General features: G+C 40.4%; 3 protein-coding genes across 5 annotated transcripts; 2 read left to right on the forward strand and 1 right to left on the reverse strand.

Annotated features, from left to right (window-relative positions):
• Positions 1 to 1,033: 1,033 nt before the first annotated feature.
• On the forward strand, positions 1,034 to 9,263 carry hdgfl3 (HDGF like 3). Of its 2 annotated transcripts, XM_076287746.1 has the most exons (7): positions 1,034 to 1,242; positions 1,406 to 1,542; positions 3,871 to 3,947; positions 4,203 to 4,341; positions 5,777 to 5,926; positions 6,836 to 6,982; positions 7,711 to 9,263. In XM_076287746.1, the coding sequence occupies exons 2-7, from the start codon at positions 1,459 to 1,461 to the stop codon at positions 7,735 to 7,737; spliced, it is 624 nt and encodes a 207-aa protein (XP_076143861.1). In that variant the 5' UTR covers positions 1,034 to 1,242; positions 1,406 to 1,458; the 3' UTR covers positions 7,738 to 9,263. The 2 variants fall into 2 exon arrangements, with proteins under 2 accessions (XP_076143861.1, XP_076143862.1); XM_076287747.1 differs by having other exon boundaries at positions 1,034 to 1,542; positions 6,839 to 6,982.
• On the reverse strand, positions 9,208 to 15,394 carry LOC143125916 (transmembrane 6 superfamily member 1-like). Its single transcript, XM_076287745.1, has 10 exons — positions 14,918 to 15,394; positions 14,628 to 14,731; positions 14,424 to 14,521; positions 14,190 to 14,293; positions 13,559 to 13,641; positions 13,342 to 13,460; positions 12,768 to 12,872; positions 11,998 to 12,090; positions 11,748 to 11,867; positions 9,208 to 10,328 (listed from the first exon to the last, which is right to left on the reverse strand). Exons 1-10 carry the CDS (start codon positions 15,007 to 15,009, stop codon positions 10,140 to 10,142), a joined length of 1,107 nt encoding a protein of 368 aa, XP_076143860.1. The 5' UTR covers positions 15,010 to 15,394; the 3' UTR covers positions 9,208 to 10,139.
• A 348-nt stretch (positions 15,395 to 15,742) lies between these two features.
• LOC143125918 (BTB/POZ domain-containing protein 1-like) lies at positions 15,743 to 20,123 on the forward strand. 2 transcript variants are annotated; one of them, XM_076287748.1, is made up of 8 exons: positions 15,743 to 16,302; positions 16,794 to 16,950; positions 17,219 to 17,324; positions 17,483 to 17,680; positions 18,465 to 18,657; positions 18,839 to 18,926; positions 19,175 to 19,321; positions 19,442 to 20,123. In XM_076287748.1, exons 1-8 carry the CDS (start codon positions 15,893 to 15,895, stop codon positions 19,598 to 19,600), a joined length of 1,458 nt encoding a protein of 485 aa, XP_076143863.1. In that variant the 5' UTR covers positions 15,743 to 15,892; the 3' UTR covers positions 19,601 to 20,123. The 2 variants fall into 2 exon arrangements, with proteins under 2 accessions (XP_076143863.1, XP_076143864.1); XM_076287749.1 differs by having other exon boundaries at positions 18,528 to 18,657.
• Positions 20,124 to 20,360: the final 237 nt, after the last annotated feature.

Consider the following 20,360-nt stretch of genomic DNA (forward strand, 5'->3'; position numbering starts at 1 on the left):
AGGAAGGCTACGCAGTAGCCTATCTCCCTCTGACGTATGACATTATATTCAGTGTTTTAAAGAAGACATTGGAAATATTTGACAAGTATTATTTTTAAATTTGAGAAACTAGATAAGTAGACAAGTTGCATGGTAAAGGCTAACATCTGTCAAACAGGTTGCTTGCACGAGTTATTGTAGTTCATTGGTAATAGGCCTACAAAGGATAACAATTTAGGATAACAGCCCCACGTCGAACTGACCATAAACTTACCATAAAGTATGAGCAGCAAGGAGCAACCCCAACTGTAAAAAAACATACGATGACAGAAGGTTGACAGGCCTTATTGGCCTTTTAAGACGCTAATGATCTCTAATTCTTTTGAGGTAACACAGACAGGTTATACATTTTAAAGTTAGGCTACACCAAAAAACAGATAAAACAACAATCCTGAAAGGACATCATTCTAAACCAAGAAATCGCACAAATTCATTCATTGTGTCTAGCTGATAGCCTATTCTATAAAGATGGTCCTGAACCAATATTGTGTGACGTTAATTAATTCCCACCCTCAACCTGATATTTTCAGGGGACCTAAATAGTAGAGCAGACAGCAGAGTTTTAATCAGAAAATCAAAAAAATGTTCAATCAAAATACGACAGCGACTGTTGTTGTTGATTTCATGATTGCATTCATAAACGAGATGCAGTTTTTACCCATGATAATCATTTTCTTGTCTCTGCTTGGCATAAGCTATTTACGAATAAAATTGCTTATTTTCTATTATGGGTCGTTAGAAGCATTAATTTGCATTCATTATTTTTCTTCATAAAATTATTGCAAATATATTTTGGGCTTCTGGTAAGCTACTTCAGATTCAGTATCCTAAATATGCATTTTTTACCACTCTCGCAAAACGAATAACCACCTTGTCCCAAATATGTAAACGATAAAGTAACTGCTTACTCTACATGGGGTGTAAACACCGAAGTAATATAGCAGGCCTATGGGGTTGTAAAGGTAACATTCATGTCGCAATAAAATTAGGTCAGGGTAGGCTATGTCGCGAAGTAAACTGTAACAGTCCCTCGTCGAAGAATTGTTAAGAAAGAATCTGTATCCTCGGCGCTCGACAGTCGCGCCGCGTTTCAAATGAATCAGGAGAGAATTGGGGCAGGTTTTACTTTTGCGTTGACACGGTGATAAAATACCAAAACCAACGAGGACCACATTTTCAACACTGGGCGACGACTGGACTCAAGTTTCGTATCGTACAATTTCTGTAATCTACACACATTTTGCGCCTGGAGAACAGGAGGAAAGGACCGTGTCTAGGGCCTTTTCCTCGTATTAATTATTTATTTCCTCATAAACTGCAGTCTTGCTATCAAAACATTGATGGTCGATCATTTCCCTCTGTGTAGGGGACCAGAAGGAAAATAACTAAATTAAGATACAACACTGGTGTACCGTGAAAATGGCTCGCCCACGGCCTCGGGAGTACAAGGCAGGAGATTTGGTTTTTGCAAAAATGAAGGGATACCCACACTGGCCAGCGAGGGTGAGTATGAGATGCAACCGAGTTGAAATGTAGGGAGGCGGGGTTGGTAAGGACAATACAACCGGTGTTGTAGGACATTTGGATGCTGCTGAAGCCTTCTTGTCCCATTCGTTTAATTGCTTCTCAGTTTGTTTAAGCTAAATATGAACATTCTATACGAATAGGCTATTGGTTACAATGTGATAATGTATGTGGCGTGTAAATGATACTTTGTTGCGTGTACAGAGAAATGCGCGGTGTTTTCGTCGAAAAGCATGATCTTTTGCTGGTTTCCTCTACGTAACTGAAAGCGCTCGAACAAGCGTAGGATAACGAAACGTACTTATTTTTTATACTTCATAACCAACATCAGTGGTTTTACATGTATCTACATTGTATAATGTGAAACTTGCAATGGACGAGACATTTTGAATTACTTGAACGTGGGCGAATGTTGCACCGAGCTAATTAGCTTGTTAGCTATCTCGTGACGGACCGCCCTCCTCTGAGATGTGTGTTGGCCATGAAGCTTTTAGCTCAGTGTAGCCTACTGTAGTCTGTCACTACATGTACCGGATTTGCCCGTTTGAATGAAAACCACTTTGAATGATACTTTTCAGTGCCCCGCGGGAATCCTGACATTCGCTTAACCACCATTTTGCTGTCCGCTCTATTCTTGGCATTTCAGAACCCACACCATTAAGATAGTTGACATGCCCCATGACATAGTTGGTTAGTAGGTTAACTTTTTCAAATAATTTCCATTTGTTTGGCGAAAAAAATATATGACTATTAGGGATTTCATTTCACCCAATGCTGTTGTTTGCTATTTATGCCTAATTTTTGGCATGTGGTAAATTTAAGCAAAAGTAGTAGGCTATGCCTCTCACCACTATTAGTCGAATTAAATGTGCATGTCTGGGCGAAAGTTGTAAAAGCAGGCAATGAAATAGACGGACAAAGTAGGCTATTCGAAATTGTGTGGAGTGAAGAATAGGAATATGTAGGGTTTGTTATTCACCAGTTTGTAGCTTTCAGCTAAAGGGGTGTCATTTCATTCATCACTTAAGCTATTCCACACTTGGGGATAATGTATGGAGTGAAAAAATAAAGGCCACATCACACAAGTTAATACCATGATTGACTTCCTCACATCCTTAGCTGTACCTTTTTGATCTAAGTACTATCCCCTGGAATTCAAAAATTCTGACCTTGCACAACCTTTCAGAGTGCATGCTAAATTGTTTAATAAATAGATCTGTGAAGTAACCAAGCAGGATACCTGTGAATCACTGACCACTATTAAAGAACAGTAGCCTAGCAGAAGTCTATATTTTTTTTAATGTGAAAATAAATTCACCTCTGTGTGGATATTTCACTAGAATCAACCAGCTGTTCAGTGTAGTTTACACATGTACCATACTGATGTGCTCAGTCTTACAAAGTTGAAATGGGCTCAGGTAAACTGCATCAGCGTGTCACCTCTGTAGAGACCCACCCTTCGGGCTTCACTGTCCTCCCAGATCTTTCTTGTGAATTAACAGGTTACATAGGGCAATTCCTTTGAACATTCTGTCTATGCACCACAAGCACTAATCATTTATTACCTTGTCATAAGAATTTGTTATGGCATGTTCTGTATTTGAACCTCCATTTAAACAGGGAAACATACAGGATTATACAAAGATGAGGCTGAGAGCTCATGTTTAATATTGTAACCCCACCATATCAAGAAGAAATATAAATCAAGTACTTATTTTCCAGGAGACTCTTAACAACAGAGCTTAATTTGTTCCAGTTGGACACCTGTTAACACCCAATAGCTAATTATTTGTTGAAGTTGACCAGCTTCCACAGCATATGTTTGAGTTATGGATCTTACTCTGAAGTCATTTCTCTCTTTTACATCAAATGAGACGGATTGAAAACACAGTGAAGGCTATTCCACCATACCTGTTTGAAACTAGGACAGTATCACCTAGATTTGAATATTAAGTGTAACTTAAGACTGTCCATCAATAGACACTATAGACACAATAGACAATAGACAGTTTGCCCAAATGCAGTTATATTATTGCAGAAATGATATCAGCCAATTAAAAGGCTATACCAACAGCTGTAACAGTAACAGTAGCACAACTGTGTCTCAACTCAATTTGCATTATTTCAGCAATATTAAATAGCAACTGTAATTTTATAGTCTTTGTAATTTCAAAGGCTAATACGAGATACAAATAATGATATTGTAACATACTCTCACAATTGTGTGGAACTTAGCCTATATGTCTGAATAAGAGGTACACACCTGCCTCCTGATCATCCCCCTTCTTCTCCAATGTGTTTTTACAGATTGATGAACTCCCAGAAGGAGCTGTCAAGCCACCTGCAAATAAATATCCCATCTTCTTCTTCGGAACCCATGAAACGTATGCACAAGTTTGTCAACTACGTCAGAAAATTACATTAGATCAGGGGCAAGTAAGCTGTAAGTCTGAATGACTTTGGTTGTTCAATTTGATTTAGTGCACCTTCTTGGAAGCTGGGAAAGCTTCTTGGTGAGTTTCCTGTGGTTTTGAAAAAGGATTATGACCTTCAGGACACATGTGATCACAAGAAAAGGTGTATGGCCTGTTTTGTCATCTTCACATTTTGGCCTCATCTCTGTGTCTCTCTAACTGCAGTGCATTCCTTGGCCCGAAAGACCTTCTGCCATACAAGGAGTACAAGGACAAATTTGGAAAGTCAAACAAGAGGAAAGGATTCAATGAGGGTCTTTGGGAGATTGAGAATAACCCTGGTGTCAAGTTCACCGGCTATCAGGTCAGTTGTGTTTGTGAGTGGGGAACTCAGCAAAAGCAGGGCTCAGTTCTCAAAGAGCTATTCAGAGCAGTGGCCTTCACACTGCAAATTACTACTTGAGATTTGCTTGGTCAGTGTCAGTCAGTGTTCACATCAGGTCTATTGACTGTGACTGTGTCTCCACGACTAGTTTCAGTTGTAAGTACATTTATGAGAACAATTACTGAAGGCTATATGTCTCAGGCAAGGACTGAAGGAAATGATTTGCATAAAGCATCATTCAAGTCTCTTCAAGCCAGATCTGTTGTGCCCTGCTGTATGTGCTGAATAACTGAAAGCCATCAGCAGAAATCACTAAGGACTGGAAGCAATAAGGCTCCATTACCACATTAGTCATACTAGTTAGACATTTCTGCTCTACAGGATCTTGAAATATAAAACAAAGAATGAAGTGTTGTCGGCCTTGATTATTTTCCAGATGTTCTATCACCTCACTATTGCTACAGGTAGTAAGACTGCATTAAGCCTGAGGTTTTCAACAATGCATTTGGAATATAATACTGATTTTCTCAGCAGTAGGTAAGCTGGGACAGCTTCAAGAGGTCCAGCTATAATTCAACCCCATGTAGCTCATGAGAAAACATTATCTCAGTTTGAAAGACAAGCCCTTGAGTAACTGCCAGTGGAATCACCAATGACCATCTTGTTGTGTTGGAGCAAACGTGTCACTATCTGCTGCTTGCAGAAGGCCACATTACAGGCTGGAAAAAACTGTCATCTGTCCCAATAGCTGTCTGAGCTGAAATATTGAGGAACACCACCATTCATATTTTTCCTGTTCTGATTAGGAGAATATATCTGCAGAATAGTGATATAAATATGTTGTTGATGGCTGCTGGTCAATATACTGTATCTTTTAATATGCCATTCAGTAGTGTTGCCTTTTTATATTGAACTACTTTGTAGATTTCTTTGCAAATTATGAGAAAGATAAACATTTTGTCAGTAGCTGTACTATGGAGTCATTTTCGGCAGTGTTAGTGCCATGTTAGCAGAAAGGTTGTCACGCTAATCTTATTTTTTTTAAATATATTATATATATATATATATAATATTTTTTAAAGACTATCACCAGTCTTCATTGTGTTGTGAATTATGAAGACCAAATGATAAGCAGCCTCCTGGGATGTCTCCTCATATTTGTGCGGCCATCCAAAAGCACATTTGTTTCAGGCCAGTCAGTGAGAGCAATATCAGCAGTGTAATACCATTGTAGAGGGTTTAACATTCTGTACGAGTACTAGAGCAGACATGTTACATTTCTCTGTCCCAACATATCGCTGAGTGCCAGAGGCTGCCATAATATGGCAGAAAATGGCTGCCCTCCAGCACGAGGCAGGTGTAGGCAGGTAGAGCCTGCCTGTGACGTGCGGTGCTTTCTGCTTGCTGTGCACAGGCCATCCAGCAGCAGAGCTCCTCAGAAACGGAGGGAGAAGGGGGGAATGCTGCCGACGCCAGCAGCGAGGGAGAGGAGGGGGACTCCATAGAGGAGGACGCCAAAGGAGACAAAGTCGGCTCCAAGCGGAAAAAGACAGCCTCCTCCAAGGTGTGTAGTCGAAGGCACCCGTAGACACCCAGCCGTAGGTGTTTTCTTATGCCAGGAAGAAATGAAGCAATGCAATATGTGCGTTGAATGCACATGTTTTGTTCTAAATTAGGAAATCTCTTGCTGTGCAGTGAAGAATAATACAGATTTTAAAAATACAAGAAAAAATAGCAATAATTAAAATGTGCAGGAAATTACCATTATACCACAAAATATGGTATTGACAAACTATATTACTAGAAAAAATACATTCTGTGAATGTTAATCAGAGGCCATTTGAAGATTTAAATCTATTGTAATAAGTTTAATATTAACAATTCATGTAACCTATTTTGATCATTCTCACATTTGTTAATGTGATTATTCATACTTTATTACTGTACTACCATGAATTGTAGAATCCCTACATCTACAAATCATGTCCCTGCTGAGGTTTGAAATCAAGACATGGTTTGCACAAACCAAAATAAAGAGTATCATTGTTTTCAGGTTGGTGGATAAAAGCATCCAAGCTTTTTCCGAAAAAAGAAAAAAATGAGTCTTCCACATACTCTCTACAGCTTTCCGAGCCCTTGCTTAGCAACCGCTGTTGCCTAGCAACAGGGGTCCGTCATATGCACTATATCCCCTGGAATGTAGCATTTGAAGCCCCCCCACTTTATAAAAGGGGATAAGGGTGAATGTTAAATTATGTTGTCATTTATTTTTCTTCACCCTTCATGGCTGGGATTTGCATCGCCTCCTTCTACATTGTGCGACCACCCTGTGTGTGTCATATATTCACTGACACGTTTCACCAAGGGCTCACTGATCAGGCAACCTGCATGTCACTCTGCTAGTTTCTAATGGAACTGTAGTCGCACAGCACTTGGTCTTCAGGTGGTCTTCACTGTGTTGTGCTTGTCCTAGAAGTCGTCCAAGCTGTCAAGGAAGTCCTCTGGGGAGGAGGACCTGGACAAGGACGGCAAAGAGGAGGACCACAAGAGCGGGTCTGAGGCAGGAGACCCAGACAACGTCATCCAGAACACCTCAGACGGCAAGACGTGCAGTCAAGGGGTAAACTGATGATCTCCAAATAGTATACAGCCTCTGAAGTCACAGAGTATGGTAATGTAATGGTGAGATGATGCTCTGATCTATAGAGAGGACCATGTGCACTATTTCATTTGAAGTCCTATTCAAAGAGGAGTATCCCATATATAAAACATTTTTTTATATATATTATTGAATCGTGTCAACAGACACTAACAATGTCCAGTTATATTATGTGAGTGACTAGATGAATGGGTCAATGTAACTGTGAGCCGTAGAGGCTAGGAGGTTATTTTAATAAATCACATTTTTTTAAAAACGTATAGGGGAGAATCAAAGTGAAAAGATACCCATGGAATGTAATTTGTTGCCTGGAATAGCCTGTCTTTTTGGTCAGAAATAGAATAGAGACGAGAGAGTACAAACTGCACCAATTGGAAGTTCCAAGAATGTCACCACCAGAGGTCAGCAATGCAATAGATGTCATGCACTGGATGCAGCCCAAGAAAGCCAACTGGAAAACATTTAGCCTATTCTTGAACCCTTTAAGACACTTATTCAGACCTTTATTACGAGGTATTCATACATGCCAATATAGCTACAGCACTAATTCATGACTACATAATATTGCAGTCCTCTCTTTAGTATATAATTAGATTGTTCATATTTGAAAGAGGTCTTGCTCTTGTGACTGAAAGGTGTGCAACAGTGTTAACAAAGTGAAGTAAAGTTGTGTTTTTATTCCTTGCCAGAACCAGTTGCTCAGAGAAGAACATTAAAAGTCAAGGCGGTCCCATCAGGGAGGTCACTCATCGTGCTTGTTTTGTGATTATTGAGTTGTGAAATTCTCATTGATCTTCAACACCAGGAACCCCCACAAAGCTAGTATGGAAATCACATTTTAAGTGATTGGTGCATTTATACCATCTTCTCGACCACAGTGCAACTATACTATATCATGGGGTGTAAATTCAGTCCAGTAGGGTATGCATAAAAAATTAGTCAGCCTGTACACAAACTCAACCTTGATACACTTCAAAAATAACCCTTTTTTTAAAAAAAAAATCTATAGCGAAAGGTAACAGTAGTCATACATTGATATTAGCACTGTTTCATATCTTAAGCTCTCCAGTTCAATGCACCAATTTTAGCATAATACCAGATTACTTTCTATGATTAAGTTTGCAAAGACTTCTTGATAGCTGCTCTCTCTCGCTCCTCACAAAACAACAGACCATTCAGTGTGTCGCTCCTAGTCGTACATGTTGTAGCTCAAGATCGCTTTCTTAAACAAAAGGAAAAGGCTGATGGACTACCTTCTGGAATATTTGTCTGTAAAAAGCATTACCCATACCGCTATATGTTACTCTTTTATGTAACCGAAAAAAAAATGTATTGAAAAAAGTAGATTAAATGTATGAAGTATTGTGCACAAAACTGGGTTACACATTGTAACTCACTATTATCTCTATATATTTTATTTTGCTGTAGAAACTAGGACCACTATCCAACCGAAATGCTCTCTAGGTAACTGCTCATCTTTTTTATGGCTAAGTGAAATCTTTGTTTCTGTGTGTCTGTGGAATGGATTATGTTGTTACGCTTTTTAGTGGCATGCTCAACTGTCGTATACATCATAAGATGGAGATAGTCTTGGTTGTTCTGGTTTTTGAAGGTTTCCAATTACTTGCAGTTTTACATTTGCACTTACTAAGAATGGCATAAAAAAGACTTCCAACCCCCACCAATGAGAACAAAGCACTTCTCTACTTTAAAATGTCCAGTCGTTGTGCTTACAACATTGATAGTACATTACATTCAGCACATGCTTATGTGTATAGCAATTTACAGAACAGTAAAGGTATACATCTACCATCATGTCTTATTCTCCTTGAGAATTTAACCCGTGTCCTTTGCATTTCCACTGTCATGCTCTGCCAGTTAAATTACAGGAGCACACTGAACTGTATGTTTCATTGTTGGCACTGGGTAAACCTTAATATTCTTTTGAGATTTGTTTTTCTTTTTAAAATGAACATAACCCCCATTAAAAGATTACCTGTTTTGCTTCCCTCTTTGTTTTATATAAAGAATATATATATTCTATTTATTTTTTGATGAGTAAACTGAAGAAATCTGTGGTAAATGTAGTCCCATCATTTTTTGTTTATTCCGTCACCTTTTGACCTCTGTTATGCTTGTAATTGGAACAAGTTTTACATTTTCAATATTTGTAGTTCAATGTAAACTGTTTTTTGCTGTTTATTGACAAGAATTTTACAGAATAAACTCATTGGAATGCAAAGTGTGAGGTTACCTGCTATCAAACACAGTACATACAGAGAAAATCCTGTAGTGAACTTCACTACCTAGACATACATTAAACAATGAAATGCTGAGTTCACTGTTTATTCAGCAACTCTTGGGTAATTATTAAAAGTTGCTTTTGTAAATAAAATACCAAGAAATACAAATCAAAAATGTGTCTCCACTACTAGTAAAATGTCATGTGTAGATGTGTTGAACTAATATAACTGAAAAACAGCATGGGAGAGAAAGCTTAACCTGGAAATAAATGTATAAGTATATATACTCTTGATCCCTTGAGGGAAATTTGGTCTCTGCATTTATCCCAATCCGTGAATTAGTGAAACACACACAGCACAAAGTGTACACACAGTGAGGTGAAGCACATACTAATCCCGGCGCAGTGAGCTGCCTGCATCAACAGCGGCGCTCGGGGAGTAGTGAGGGGTTAGGTGCCTTGCTCAAGGGCACTTCAGCTGTGCTGGTCGGGGTTCGAACCGGCAACCCTCCGGTTACAGGTCCGAAGTGCTAACCAGTAGGCCACGGCTGCCCACTAGGTGTCCAGTACTCAAAATCTCCAGAGAAGGAGAGGCATGGATGCACACAAGTATTTGCACTGCACAGGAATGTTATACAATCAGACACAATGGAGATTGATGATTGGTGACACAAATATCATGTGTCATGCAACACCATGAATTGAGAGTCCTTGAACCTTTCACCCAAATGGTTACACATCCCGAGTCATCCACACCATTGGCAAAAATATATATATAAACCTCAATTTAACAGAATACGTATACAGCAGCCAAAGTAAAGTTTCAAAATGCCATGACATTTAGTATGTCTATCATCGTATAGAAACGGACAAAGCTCATTCAGTCTTCTGTGGCAGTCGCTTCAGGAAGAAGGCTCGGTTGCTGAGAAGATGGTAGCTGAGCACCTGTGGCACCAGGCCATAGAACATGTTGACAGTGAGGAAAAGCAGCTGAGTGTCTGCTGGCACTCTGTAGGAGAAGGGCGTCCGTGTATGGAGTGAGGCACCAATATGAGAAAATTGTGCCTAAGAACGTCACACAAAATAAAAACGAAATCAATCCAACATCTTCACTAACTGAAACTCAGCTTTATACCATGATATAACCATATAAAATAAAGAATTTAAGAACTCCTTTTAATCCTGAATTGCACACTAGTGGCCTGTGTTGAGAACTTTCTAGACCACATAGGACAGTGTTGGTGCAACAGACTACATTGTTTCATGCCACTGTTTGTCAAATGATTAGAATGCATCAAAAAGTCACTAGAGGGCGTTTACAAGAGTTTTCAACAGTTACTTGTAGCAGTGAATATAGGTAAAACTGGTAAATACACTTGTTATACCAGACTGACTTTTGCTTTAAAACAAGACGTGTTATAGCATACAGGAAATTCCACTGTGTGAAAGCTCAAAAGCCAGTTCCCTTAACCACAGACTTCAGCAGACTGGATGCTCGTACAAAACGTTACAATACTGGCATGGTGACTGTGGGTGTCTTGAAGATCCTGCTCAAGGCAGCATTTTTTTTACTTGTCTCTAACTAGAAACATACCACTGACAGATCTACATTTTATTAATATAGACTAAAGAAGGGACTTTCCCACTTCATAATATATCATTACTGGAGACACACTGAAAAAAGATGGATGAGGTAGTTGCATAGCAACCCTCTGGTCCACCACTGTACAATTCACTGCTACTATTAATAGTGTGAGCAGCTGCCATTGGGAGAATAGCTTCATACTGCCATGTCTAAAGTAAGCCCCTCCTTTTGTCTCCTGCAGTATGGTCACCAGGCATTCAAGCTGGCTCTGGTGTAAAAGCAACAGCCATGTTCATCTAAGATTTGTGTATGGTGTACTGACAGCTATCACTGTGGTGCTTCCATCTTTGGAAGTGAGCAGATGAGTTGGTGTACATAAGTCCTGTTTAACCATGCACTGGCGTGTGTGCTTTGGTTTCAGTCAGATTGACAGTGTAATTACACCAAGGACAAATATATGTTGTACATCCACCATCTCCAAATATTTCTATGTCAATTTCGAGAAACGATTTCAGAAGCATACTTGTTGATCAAATTATGTCGATGGTAACACAGAGTAAAACTTGCCCTTATACTTAACTGGTAGAAGACCCTTGTAAAACACTTTTAAAACTGAACCTGGTTATTTGGCTAAGTTCTGTGAATCTTTAAGGTGTATACTTCATTAAATTTAAAGCACAATTATGGTAATGTTTAAAAGTGTCTGCTAAGCAAATATAACCATACGTTAGGGGTTAACAGACACAGAAACAAAGTTTAACAGAATGTGACATTGCCCAAAATGTGAGTAGAATATTTAGAACATTGAGACCATTACAGATTGCCCAGTGATTAAAGTTTAAAGCAGTATCCTAAGACTTCACTGTTATCTATAATGCTTGTTCACCTCCATCCCTTACCTGCGCCACTGCACCCGCATGAATGAGTGTGAGGTCAGGGATCCACTCGCAACCAGGAACCACCAAACCATACAGAGTTATGACATAGTATGGCACGAAGTACAGCATGTTCACTATCATCTGCAACACAAAGAGCCCAGAGTGCATGACCCAGTGCATCATCTAGCAAATAAGCAATATGTGCAAGGTTTTCAAATTAGCAACCAGTCTAGTCCTGGTGCTAAAATGAAATAAATAAACAATAGCTCACTTGGATTCTAGGGTAGGCAGAGGGGTCCTTTAAGTAGGGTTCATAGTACTGAGTGTAGGCTTGACAAAATTCGGTGGGACAATCCAGCGCCACCTAAGAGCACACACACACACTCTATGGTACATAAAGATTCAAAAACACCCACTCACTGGGAGTGGGACATACATCTTATTTACTGTCATAGAAGCTGACAGCAGAGGCAATACCATATCTCTTCTGTCACCCACTAGAACACGGTTTTCCTTCTCAAAAAAGTAGTCTGGAATCCCTTTTAGCCCCTTACGTTCATAAAACAAATAACTAATGATACAGCTAGCTATCTGTTGATGCATGTGTGTAATATGTCAGCTACTGCACTGTAAGGAAGAGTTTGGCTGATGGGCATTTGGTGGCTCTCTCCAAAGGCTGGCAATTATAACTTTTTTTAGCTTTTTGGTGGTGGTCTGTAAACAAATCAGAGCAATGGCTACTCAATTATCCAACAGACAACAGGACCAGTTTAAATGGACCAAATGAAGGGAACAGGACACATCACCGCGGGCCAACTAAGTCAAGCAAATGAGCAGCAGCCAATGGCCCTGATGAGTCCAATCATTAGCCTAAATCAAAGCTCTGTGGCACTCATTACCGGCCACAAGGACCGACATCGTCTGGGACGAGCGCAAGCAAGTCAGTATGAGTATGAGTCAGTGTATCTTATCTACCTGTCCTTCAGTTACACACACAACACCTGACCTGGCCTCTGACTAAGTACAAGGAGGACCACTTACCAGACCTCTGAATAAGCAGAAGGAAGTTGCAAACAGTAGATATGCTGCAAACAGTAAATCTACAGGTCTCTGCAATAGACTCTTCTTCTGGGTATCCTCAATATCCTGTGAGTGAACATAACTGCCAGATTAGTACTGAGTAACAATCACAAATGCATAACCCACTGTATCTTTGTGATGTATTCACAAAATTGATGGAGGTATGAGCCTAAATAATCAGTGAAAGTACTTCAAAGTACAGTATAGTTATTTAAATGAGTGAGCAATCTCAATATATTTACAGTACATATAGCATATGATAGCATTGGCCACTGTCTCTTGTGCTTGGCCTAGTGGGTTTAGGCCCTGGGCTCTATGAAGGCTTGCAATAAGTGTCTGCTCACTTGCAATAAGTGTCTGTTCACTTTCAATGTTAAGTACTTTTAATAATCAAATTAGTTATTTCAGTGCTCTGCAAGTCCTCCAGCAGTGTGAGGCTGTCACATGTGTAAGCCACTGCTGTAGACCAGACTGCTCAGTATGACAACACCTCCATTTGCACATGACACCTAACAGATGATTAACCTAGCCTCACCTCCGGCGGAGCACCTCGCACTGCAGGCTGACTGAAGACCCTGAAGCAGGCCCATATGGACACCAGCACATACAGCATGTGAATGAGGAACAAGGGGCTCAGCTGAGCTCCATACTTTCCTGTAAGAGAGAATAATGTCTGGAGTCTTCTGTTGTTCAAGAAAATACACTGTATGAAATAGCTGCTGTCCTAATGACCCGGGTTTAGTTTAACTTACCCACAATATTGCCAGGAATGTACACTATGACCCTCATTAAGAAGGATCCCTCCCAGTATAAGCCAATAGCCCTATAACTCTCCCTTTGCACAAACAGAAAATTATTTCATTCAGCGTGCAATGAAGATGGATGGAACATAGACTAATATTTTGCACTGTTAGACTGAAAATGTGTTATTACGTAGTATATAATACCTTAAGATAAAAAAAGGAATCCTTGATACAATAATATACTCATACCCCAATAAAATACTCATGATATGGATAATGAAATCTATATCAGCATAGCAGTAAGTTTAAACACACCATTAGGTAACCTTCCGTTGCAGAAAATGATTAGCAGAAACTTCCTCTTCCCCATTTCTGATTACATGTCACTGACAATCCCACATACTGCATTTTTGTTGAACAGGTTTGTCCTACACTCGTTAAATGCTTATTCTAAGGGCAATTTTGAGGTAGCAAAAGAATATCTGTGCACATACTACCTCTGACAGTTAAACAAGCCCAAGAATGTTCAAACCTTGGCAACTACTTCACTCCACTGTCTTCAAACACATTTGAATTATTTGTGCCATCTGCTGAGGAAGACTGTTGCCACTTTCAGTCGCATAGTGATCGATGTGCATACCCCCAGGTTATTGCCGCTACCATCAGTAAGTACATGAGGTAGTGTACACATCCATCCCAGTAGGAAATCATGTGTCCATGAGCAGTGTTAATGTAGGGGTCTGCCTGAAACACATAATCGAACGAACAAGACATTAGACGCTTTGATCATCTACACTATTCCTTATGTAACAATCATATTCCTTAAGATGGACTGTATCCTTCTCTGAGCTGTTGAAAAAACAGGGATATTTACCTCTTTCAAGTAAAAGGTCATGAATCCATCGATGATGCCATCCTGTTCAAGACCTATGATAAGGTTCACAACACTCAAAAAGGCGTAGGCTGCAAAAACTGTGAAAGAGATTTAATAGATCACATTGGAGAAGCATTATAAAAGATTTTACGTTTTGCTTACATTAAAAAATAGAAGAAAAAAATATAATAGTCTATAGGCTACCATAGAAGAGTGGATCCCGAGGCGCTTTCTTTGTTAGTACAAGGCGAGCTGATATTGCTGTGATTACTAAGGTTGATGCTCCAGCAAAAAGTATGGCTTCAATACTTCAGAGTGGAAAGGAATCAAGAAAAAGAGTTGTCATTATTTGCAAGAGGTTCCATCTGCTCACAGCATGAAAGCACAATTTACACAAACCATATCAATAATAAAGGATAGCCTACTTTGTTGTAGCATAATGTAATTCTTACACAATTCTTCACTTCTCCCAAAGTAATAAGTTTGTGGCTCACCTGTTCGAATATATGAGAAAATTAAATAAAAAAGAGATGGGTATTGACATCAAGGACAAGACGAACACTCCTGTTCCAGCCGAGGCATTCATGGTGACAACACAAGGCAATCACTGTCGCTATACAATGTTACGCTGTATAATCATACTGTACATGCTTGTAGTACTAGGCTGATCTACTCGCATTTGTATCAGTATTCCTTCTCCATGTGTGGACTGTGACATTCGGACATACTGAGAACTACAAATAGAGATGGGAGCTGTTCCGCCCTGCTGAAAGAGTTCTGACGCGCGTGCACACATGAATGCCTCTCCTCTGTTGTTCCTTGTCTCTGTCAGGACTGTCAAGCCAAAACTTTAATGGAATTTTAGGCATGCCATAGCTTGGGGGTGCAACCTATGACACAACACCACACACGCCAATAATAATAATAGCCATAACACTAAGTAGTCTGTAAATGATTGTTTTGCATTTCAAGACAGTGACATTAAATAAACAAAAACAATAAGCCATCAGACAACGTTTTAGTAGGCCCACGTTCTCATGAAATGTTGTTCTGTCATACCGTCATCAATACTTTTAAGATAGGTTACCGACTGACAAATAAGGACTATTTAACTCAGCTGAAAACAAGCCACCCGCATGTCGTAAGGTCTTGGCATAGGGCGCTCTACAGTCCGTCAGCCCGATAGGCATCGTCTACCCATGATTTGTTCAACAGTCTGGTACCGCCCTCTTGCGGTCATAGGTTCATAGCCTACTGAGAGCAAGAACTTGAGAACTTGGCCGGAAAGGGGAGGGAGGTGTGGCTTAATTATCGTCGTCGTCAGAATCGTCGCAATGATGATCTAGAAAGCACGCAAGTTGTAAACAGCGATGCCAGGCCATGTCTGTGGACACGAAAGAGCAGTCGAAAATGTTTCGTTGATATTTCGGACGCTCGGTTGATAAGCTGACGTAACCCGTAAACATAACATGGCTACGGGCGGCGGTGAAGCAGCACCCAGAGCCGAAGGACAAGCTTTCAATTTTAGCCAGTCTGGCGCGGGAAGGAACGCAGCAGTCTCTAATTTTGCAGTCGCAGGAATCCCTGCGCCGACTCCTCCGCCGTCAGTGGGCCTACACAGAGAGCCTGTCTACAACTGGCAAGCTACAAAGAGCTCAGTCAAAGAACGATTTGCATTCCTTTTCAATAACGAGCTGCTTAGTGATGTAAGGTTTGTTGTGGGCAAGGGTAGACAGGCTCAGAGAATCCCATCTCATAAATTCGTGTTGGCTGCTGGAAGTGCCGTATTTGACGCCATGTTCAATGGTGGTATGGCTACAACATCTACTGAAATTGAGCTACCTGATGTCGAACCAGCAGCATTTCTCGCTTTATTAAGGTAAATTGCGCTGCCGTGATTTGGCGTTATGGTTATTGCAAGTTGCATGTTCAGTCACAATGGTATTGTTTTTACGACTCTTTACGGCGTTATACTTACGATTCAAAGCCTTCTGCTTTGTTTTATTCGTGATTGTGTTTGGAGCCTCGGTTAAGAAACGTACACATTTAGAATTAGAAGTCTGCTACACAAGAGCGACAATAACCATACACATGACTCAGCGCAGACAGTTCACAGTAATTGGAACTTCCGTAGCTAACCGGAAGTATAACTGAAAGTCCAAATCAAGTGTTATCAGTGGGCAGTACTTGAAAAAGCAAACGTGAGTGTGTGTAGAAGTTATCCCTAACAGTCCACTGATTGGATTGGACTACTAACCCATTGTGCCATATCTGGGAAAGTTTCTTCAGTTTCTCCTGTTTTGTCCTAATATGTCATAACATTTCATTACTTGCCATGTTCTTCCAATGATGTTATTTGTGTTTGTAAAGGTTTCTGTACTCCGACGAGGTCCACATTGGACCAGAGACTGTCATGACCACGCTCTATACAGCCAAAAAGTATGCTGTTCCTGCTTTAGAGGCACATTGTGTCGAGTTTCTTACCAAACACCTCAGGGCTGACAATGCCTTTATGCTTCTCACTCAGGTAAGAATGATGTATCCCCATAAATTAAAACGTGTTTGAAGTTGACAGTCGTGTACTATGATCAAACACCTTAGGAGAAGTGGAAAAGGTTGTCTGCAATTACTGTGGTGGTAGACCTAGTAACTGGAACAATACATCACACACACACATAATTCATAGTGCATACATTATGGAGGGGAAGTTTTTTAAAAAGTTTTTGTATTCAGATAATCAACGTATTGTCTTTCTTTTAGAGAAACCTTTCATATAATAATTGTTGTTATTACAGGCCAGATTATTTGATGAACCTCAACTTGCCAGTCTTTGCTTGGATACCATAGATAAAAGCACTGCTGATGCCGTAAATGCAGAGGGATTCACTGACATCGATTTAGGTGAGAGTCACGTTTATTCCCTGTGTCACCATCCACTCAATATCAGCTATGTACATATTGCTCCGTTCAAATTGACTTCACTCCAGTGAATTGAATGATTTCATTGGATTGTCTGTGTCTCTGCATTTCATGTGGGCTCACCTGTACTCATTGTGCAGACACATTGTGTGCGGTACTGGAGAGAGACACACTGGGCATCCGGGAGAACCGGCTGTTCGGCGCCGTGGTCCGCTGGGCCGACGCCGAGTGCCACAGGCAGCAGCTGCCACTCACCTCGGAGAACAAACAGAAGGTTCTGGGCAAAGCTCTCTCCCTCATTCGCTTCCCTCTCATGACTGTGGAGGAGTTTGCGGCAGGTATGGACAAATACTCCTGGTTATGGGCAATACATTTTCTCCATGTTTCCTATGTGTTCCAATGCACTAAGCTGTTTGTTATTCTCCACTGCTTGTATGATGCCTGCGTAATGACAACAGAGTGTGGTGGTGGTGTTTTTATTTCTTGCTCTCAATTAATTACTTAATTAATTGGTACTGCATAGATAGTGAATGTCCAAATATGACTGTGTTGTGAACTCTCCCCATACATTTTAGAAATAATCCTTCCATTTGTTTGAATATATGTAACTGATAGTAGCAAGTGGTCTTTTGTAATTATGACCGGAACCCTGTTCAGCTCTATTTAAATATGATGAGGCTGTTCAAACCCAGATTGAATCCACATATGTGCTCCTTATCATCCTTGTCACCTTCAAACATGTTTATGGTCTGTGTGAAACCGAGCCATCTGCTACAGTCACGAAGACCAAACAGCCTTTAGCTTCCTTCCGTAGGCCAGGCCATCAGCTCCAGTTCATTTGTCTGTAGATCTCATTAAAAGAAAGCTCACACTGCAGATGGCTGATAATGCTACATGGCCATAAACATGTTTTTCATTACTGTATTTTCCTCTACTTGATTGAACAAAGCGATGGTGATTTTGTGGCTGAACTAACTTTGCAACCACATATTTGATAAATAAACATCATGTACAACTACTGCAGCATTGTGACCTTGTGTTACCTCTGCTGTGGCTGTGTAATCTGTATCCTGAGACAACCAACCATAGAAACCCAGTTTGATATTCTTTCTTGTGCAACAGGGCCTGCCCAGTCTGGGATAATGTGCGATCGGGAGGTGGTAAATCTCTTTTTACACTTTACAGTAAACCCCAAACCCCGCGTCGACTACATCGACAGACCAAGGTGCTGTCTCAGGGGCAAGGAATGCAGCATTAATAGGTTCCAGCAGGTTGAGAGTCGCTGGGGATACAGTGGAACCAGTGACCGAATCAGGTGGGTTTACTACATGCCTACGATCTATTCAGTTGCAGTAGAGCTTTCTACTAGTTAAGTTTTCAGTCCTTCAATACTGCATGTTTGCCTACTGTATTGGCTAGGTGGGTGTGTGTTGGGGGGAGGGGGGTGTTGGTAGATTATACAATAGTTCTAACAGCTATGTCTCTGTTCACCACAGGTTTAATGTTAATAGACGAATATCAGTAGTGGGGTTTGGTTTGTACGGATCAATACATGGGCCAACAGATTACCAAGTCAACATACAGGTGAGAATCTGATCTGGGAGCTGCTCTTTTGTCTGTATGCTTACAGTTATTGCATTGCAACAGCTTGATATCATCTTAGCATTTTTTGTCACTTTTGCCCCATTTTAAATATGAATGACTTTGCAGTTTAAGTGTATATGATTATGAAACATCCTGTATGTAGCGTGAATCTTTATCACAGACAAATGAGTTCTATATAGAAATGGTACATGGTCACTCACTGTCCTGAATCACTTCCTTTTAAACAGATCATGGAGAGTGACCGGAATCACATGCTCGGACAGAATGACACAGGATTTAGCTGTGATGGAACAGCTACCACATTTAGAGTCATGTTCAAAGAGCCCATTGAAATTTTACCTAATGTTAGCTACACTGCATGTGCAACTCTAAAGGTGAGACTACTGATGCACAGACAATTATTAGATCATGTTTTGTAGTCTCTAAGTAATTAATTTGTAATCTTGCACATCAAATTATATCTTTATGTTGTGTCTTTTATCTGTGATATTCAGGGGCCTGATTCCCATTATGGAACAAAAGGACTTAAGAAAGTGACTCATGAGTCAGGTACAGGGACCAAGACGACATTTTTCTTCTGCAGTTCCCCCGGCAATAACAATGGCACCTCCATAGAGGACGGACAGATCCCTGAAATTATCTTCTACACTTAAACCGCAAGCACTAAACATCGCCCAAGAGTCACGACTGCGTGATGATGGAACAGTCATGTACCGTCGCAGACTCTCGCCCCAAGGGGCCGATCTTGGCTGTTGGGGGCGCTTCCACTGCGCTTGCCTCTTGGGGCTACCAGCATCATTGCACGTGGAAACATCTCACAACACTGGCGCGTGTGCACGTCCCAGAGGTCACATCTCACCTTTAATGATTCGCGCGTCAGCATCGCCCAGGAGGGATGCCAAAGCCCCTCTCCATCTAACACCAGCTGCAATGCTAATTTGCATTCTAGTTTCCTAAAGCAACGCGCATTGAAAATATATCTATACATTGTGTTACTGGATATCTGCACAGAGATGAATGTTTGCCAACTTGACGTGTTGAGATTGTTATTTTGTATAGATTTGCGGGACATGTCATCACTAGAGTTAAGGGACACACAGAAACCCTTGCTTGTTATTTACCTTACAGAGAAGAAGGTATATTTTTAGACATGCCATTAAAATAATTTCATTTGCAGTCAGTGATTTTGCACCATTGATGACAGGTATTTTTCAAAAGGGAGTGCTGTTTCAGTGAATAATATTGCATATTGTTAAATCACATCTCCAGAAAAATATAAGAGCTGTAACATGATCAAAGTGAGATGTTTGTGTTGTATCATATATCTATAGTCTTAAATCAGTCACATTCACATCATGAACATATCTATAAGTCCAATGGTGGAGGATTCGTTTCTTTAAAAGGATATCAAAT

The sequence above is a fragment of the Alosa pseudoharengus genome, unplaced genomic scaffold, assembly GCF_046254945.1.
Source record: "Alosa pseudoharengus isolate Yale_2024_CS ecotype anadromous, Long Island Sound unplaced genomic scaffold, YU_APseudo_1.1 YU_APseudo_1.1_scf_16, whole genome shotgun sequence".
In the NCBI taxonomy this organism is placed as follows: domain Eukaryota; kingdom Metazoa; phylum Chordata; class Actinopteri; order Clupeiformes; family Clupeidae; genus Alosa; species Alosa pseudoharengus.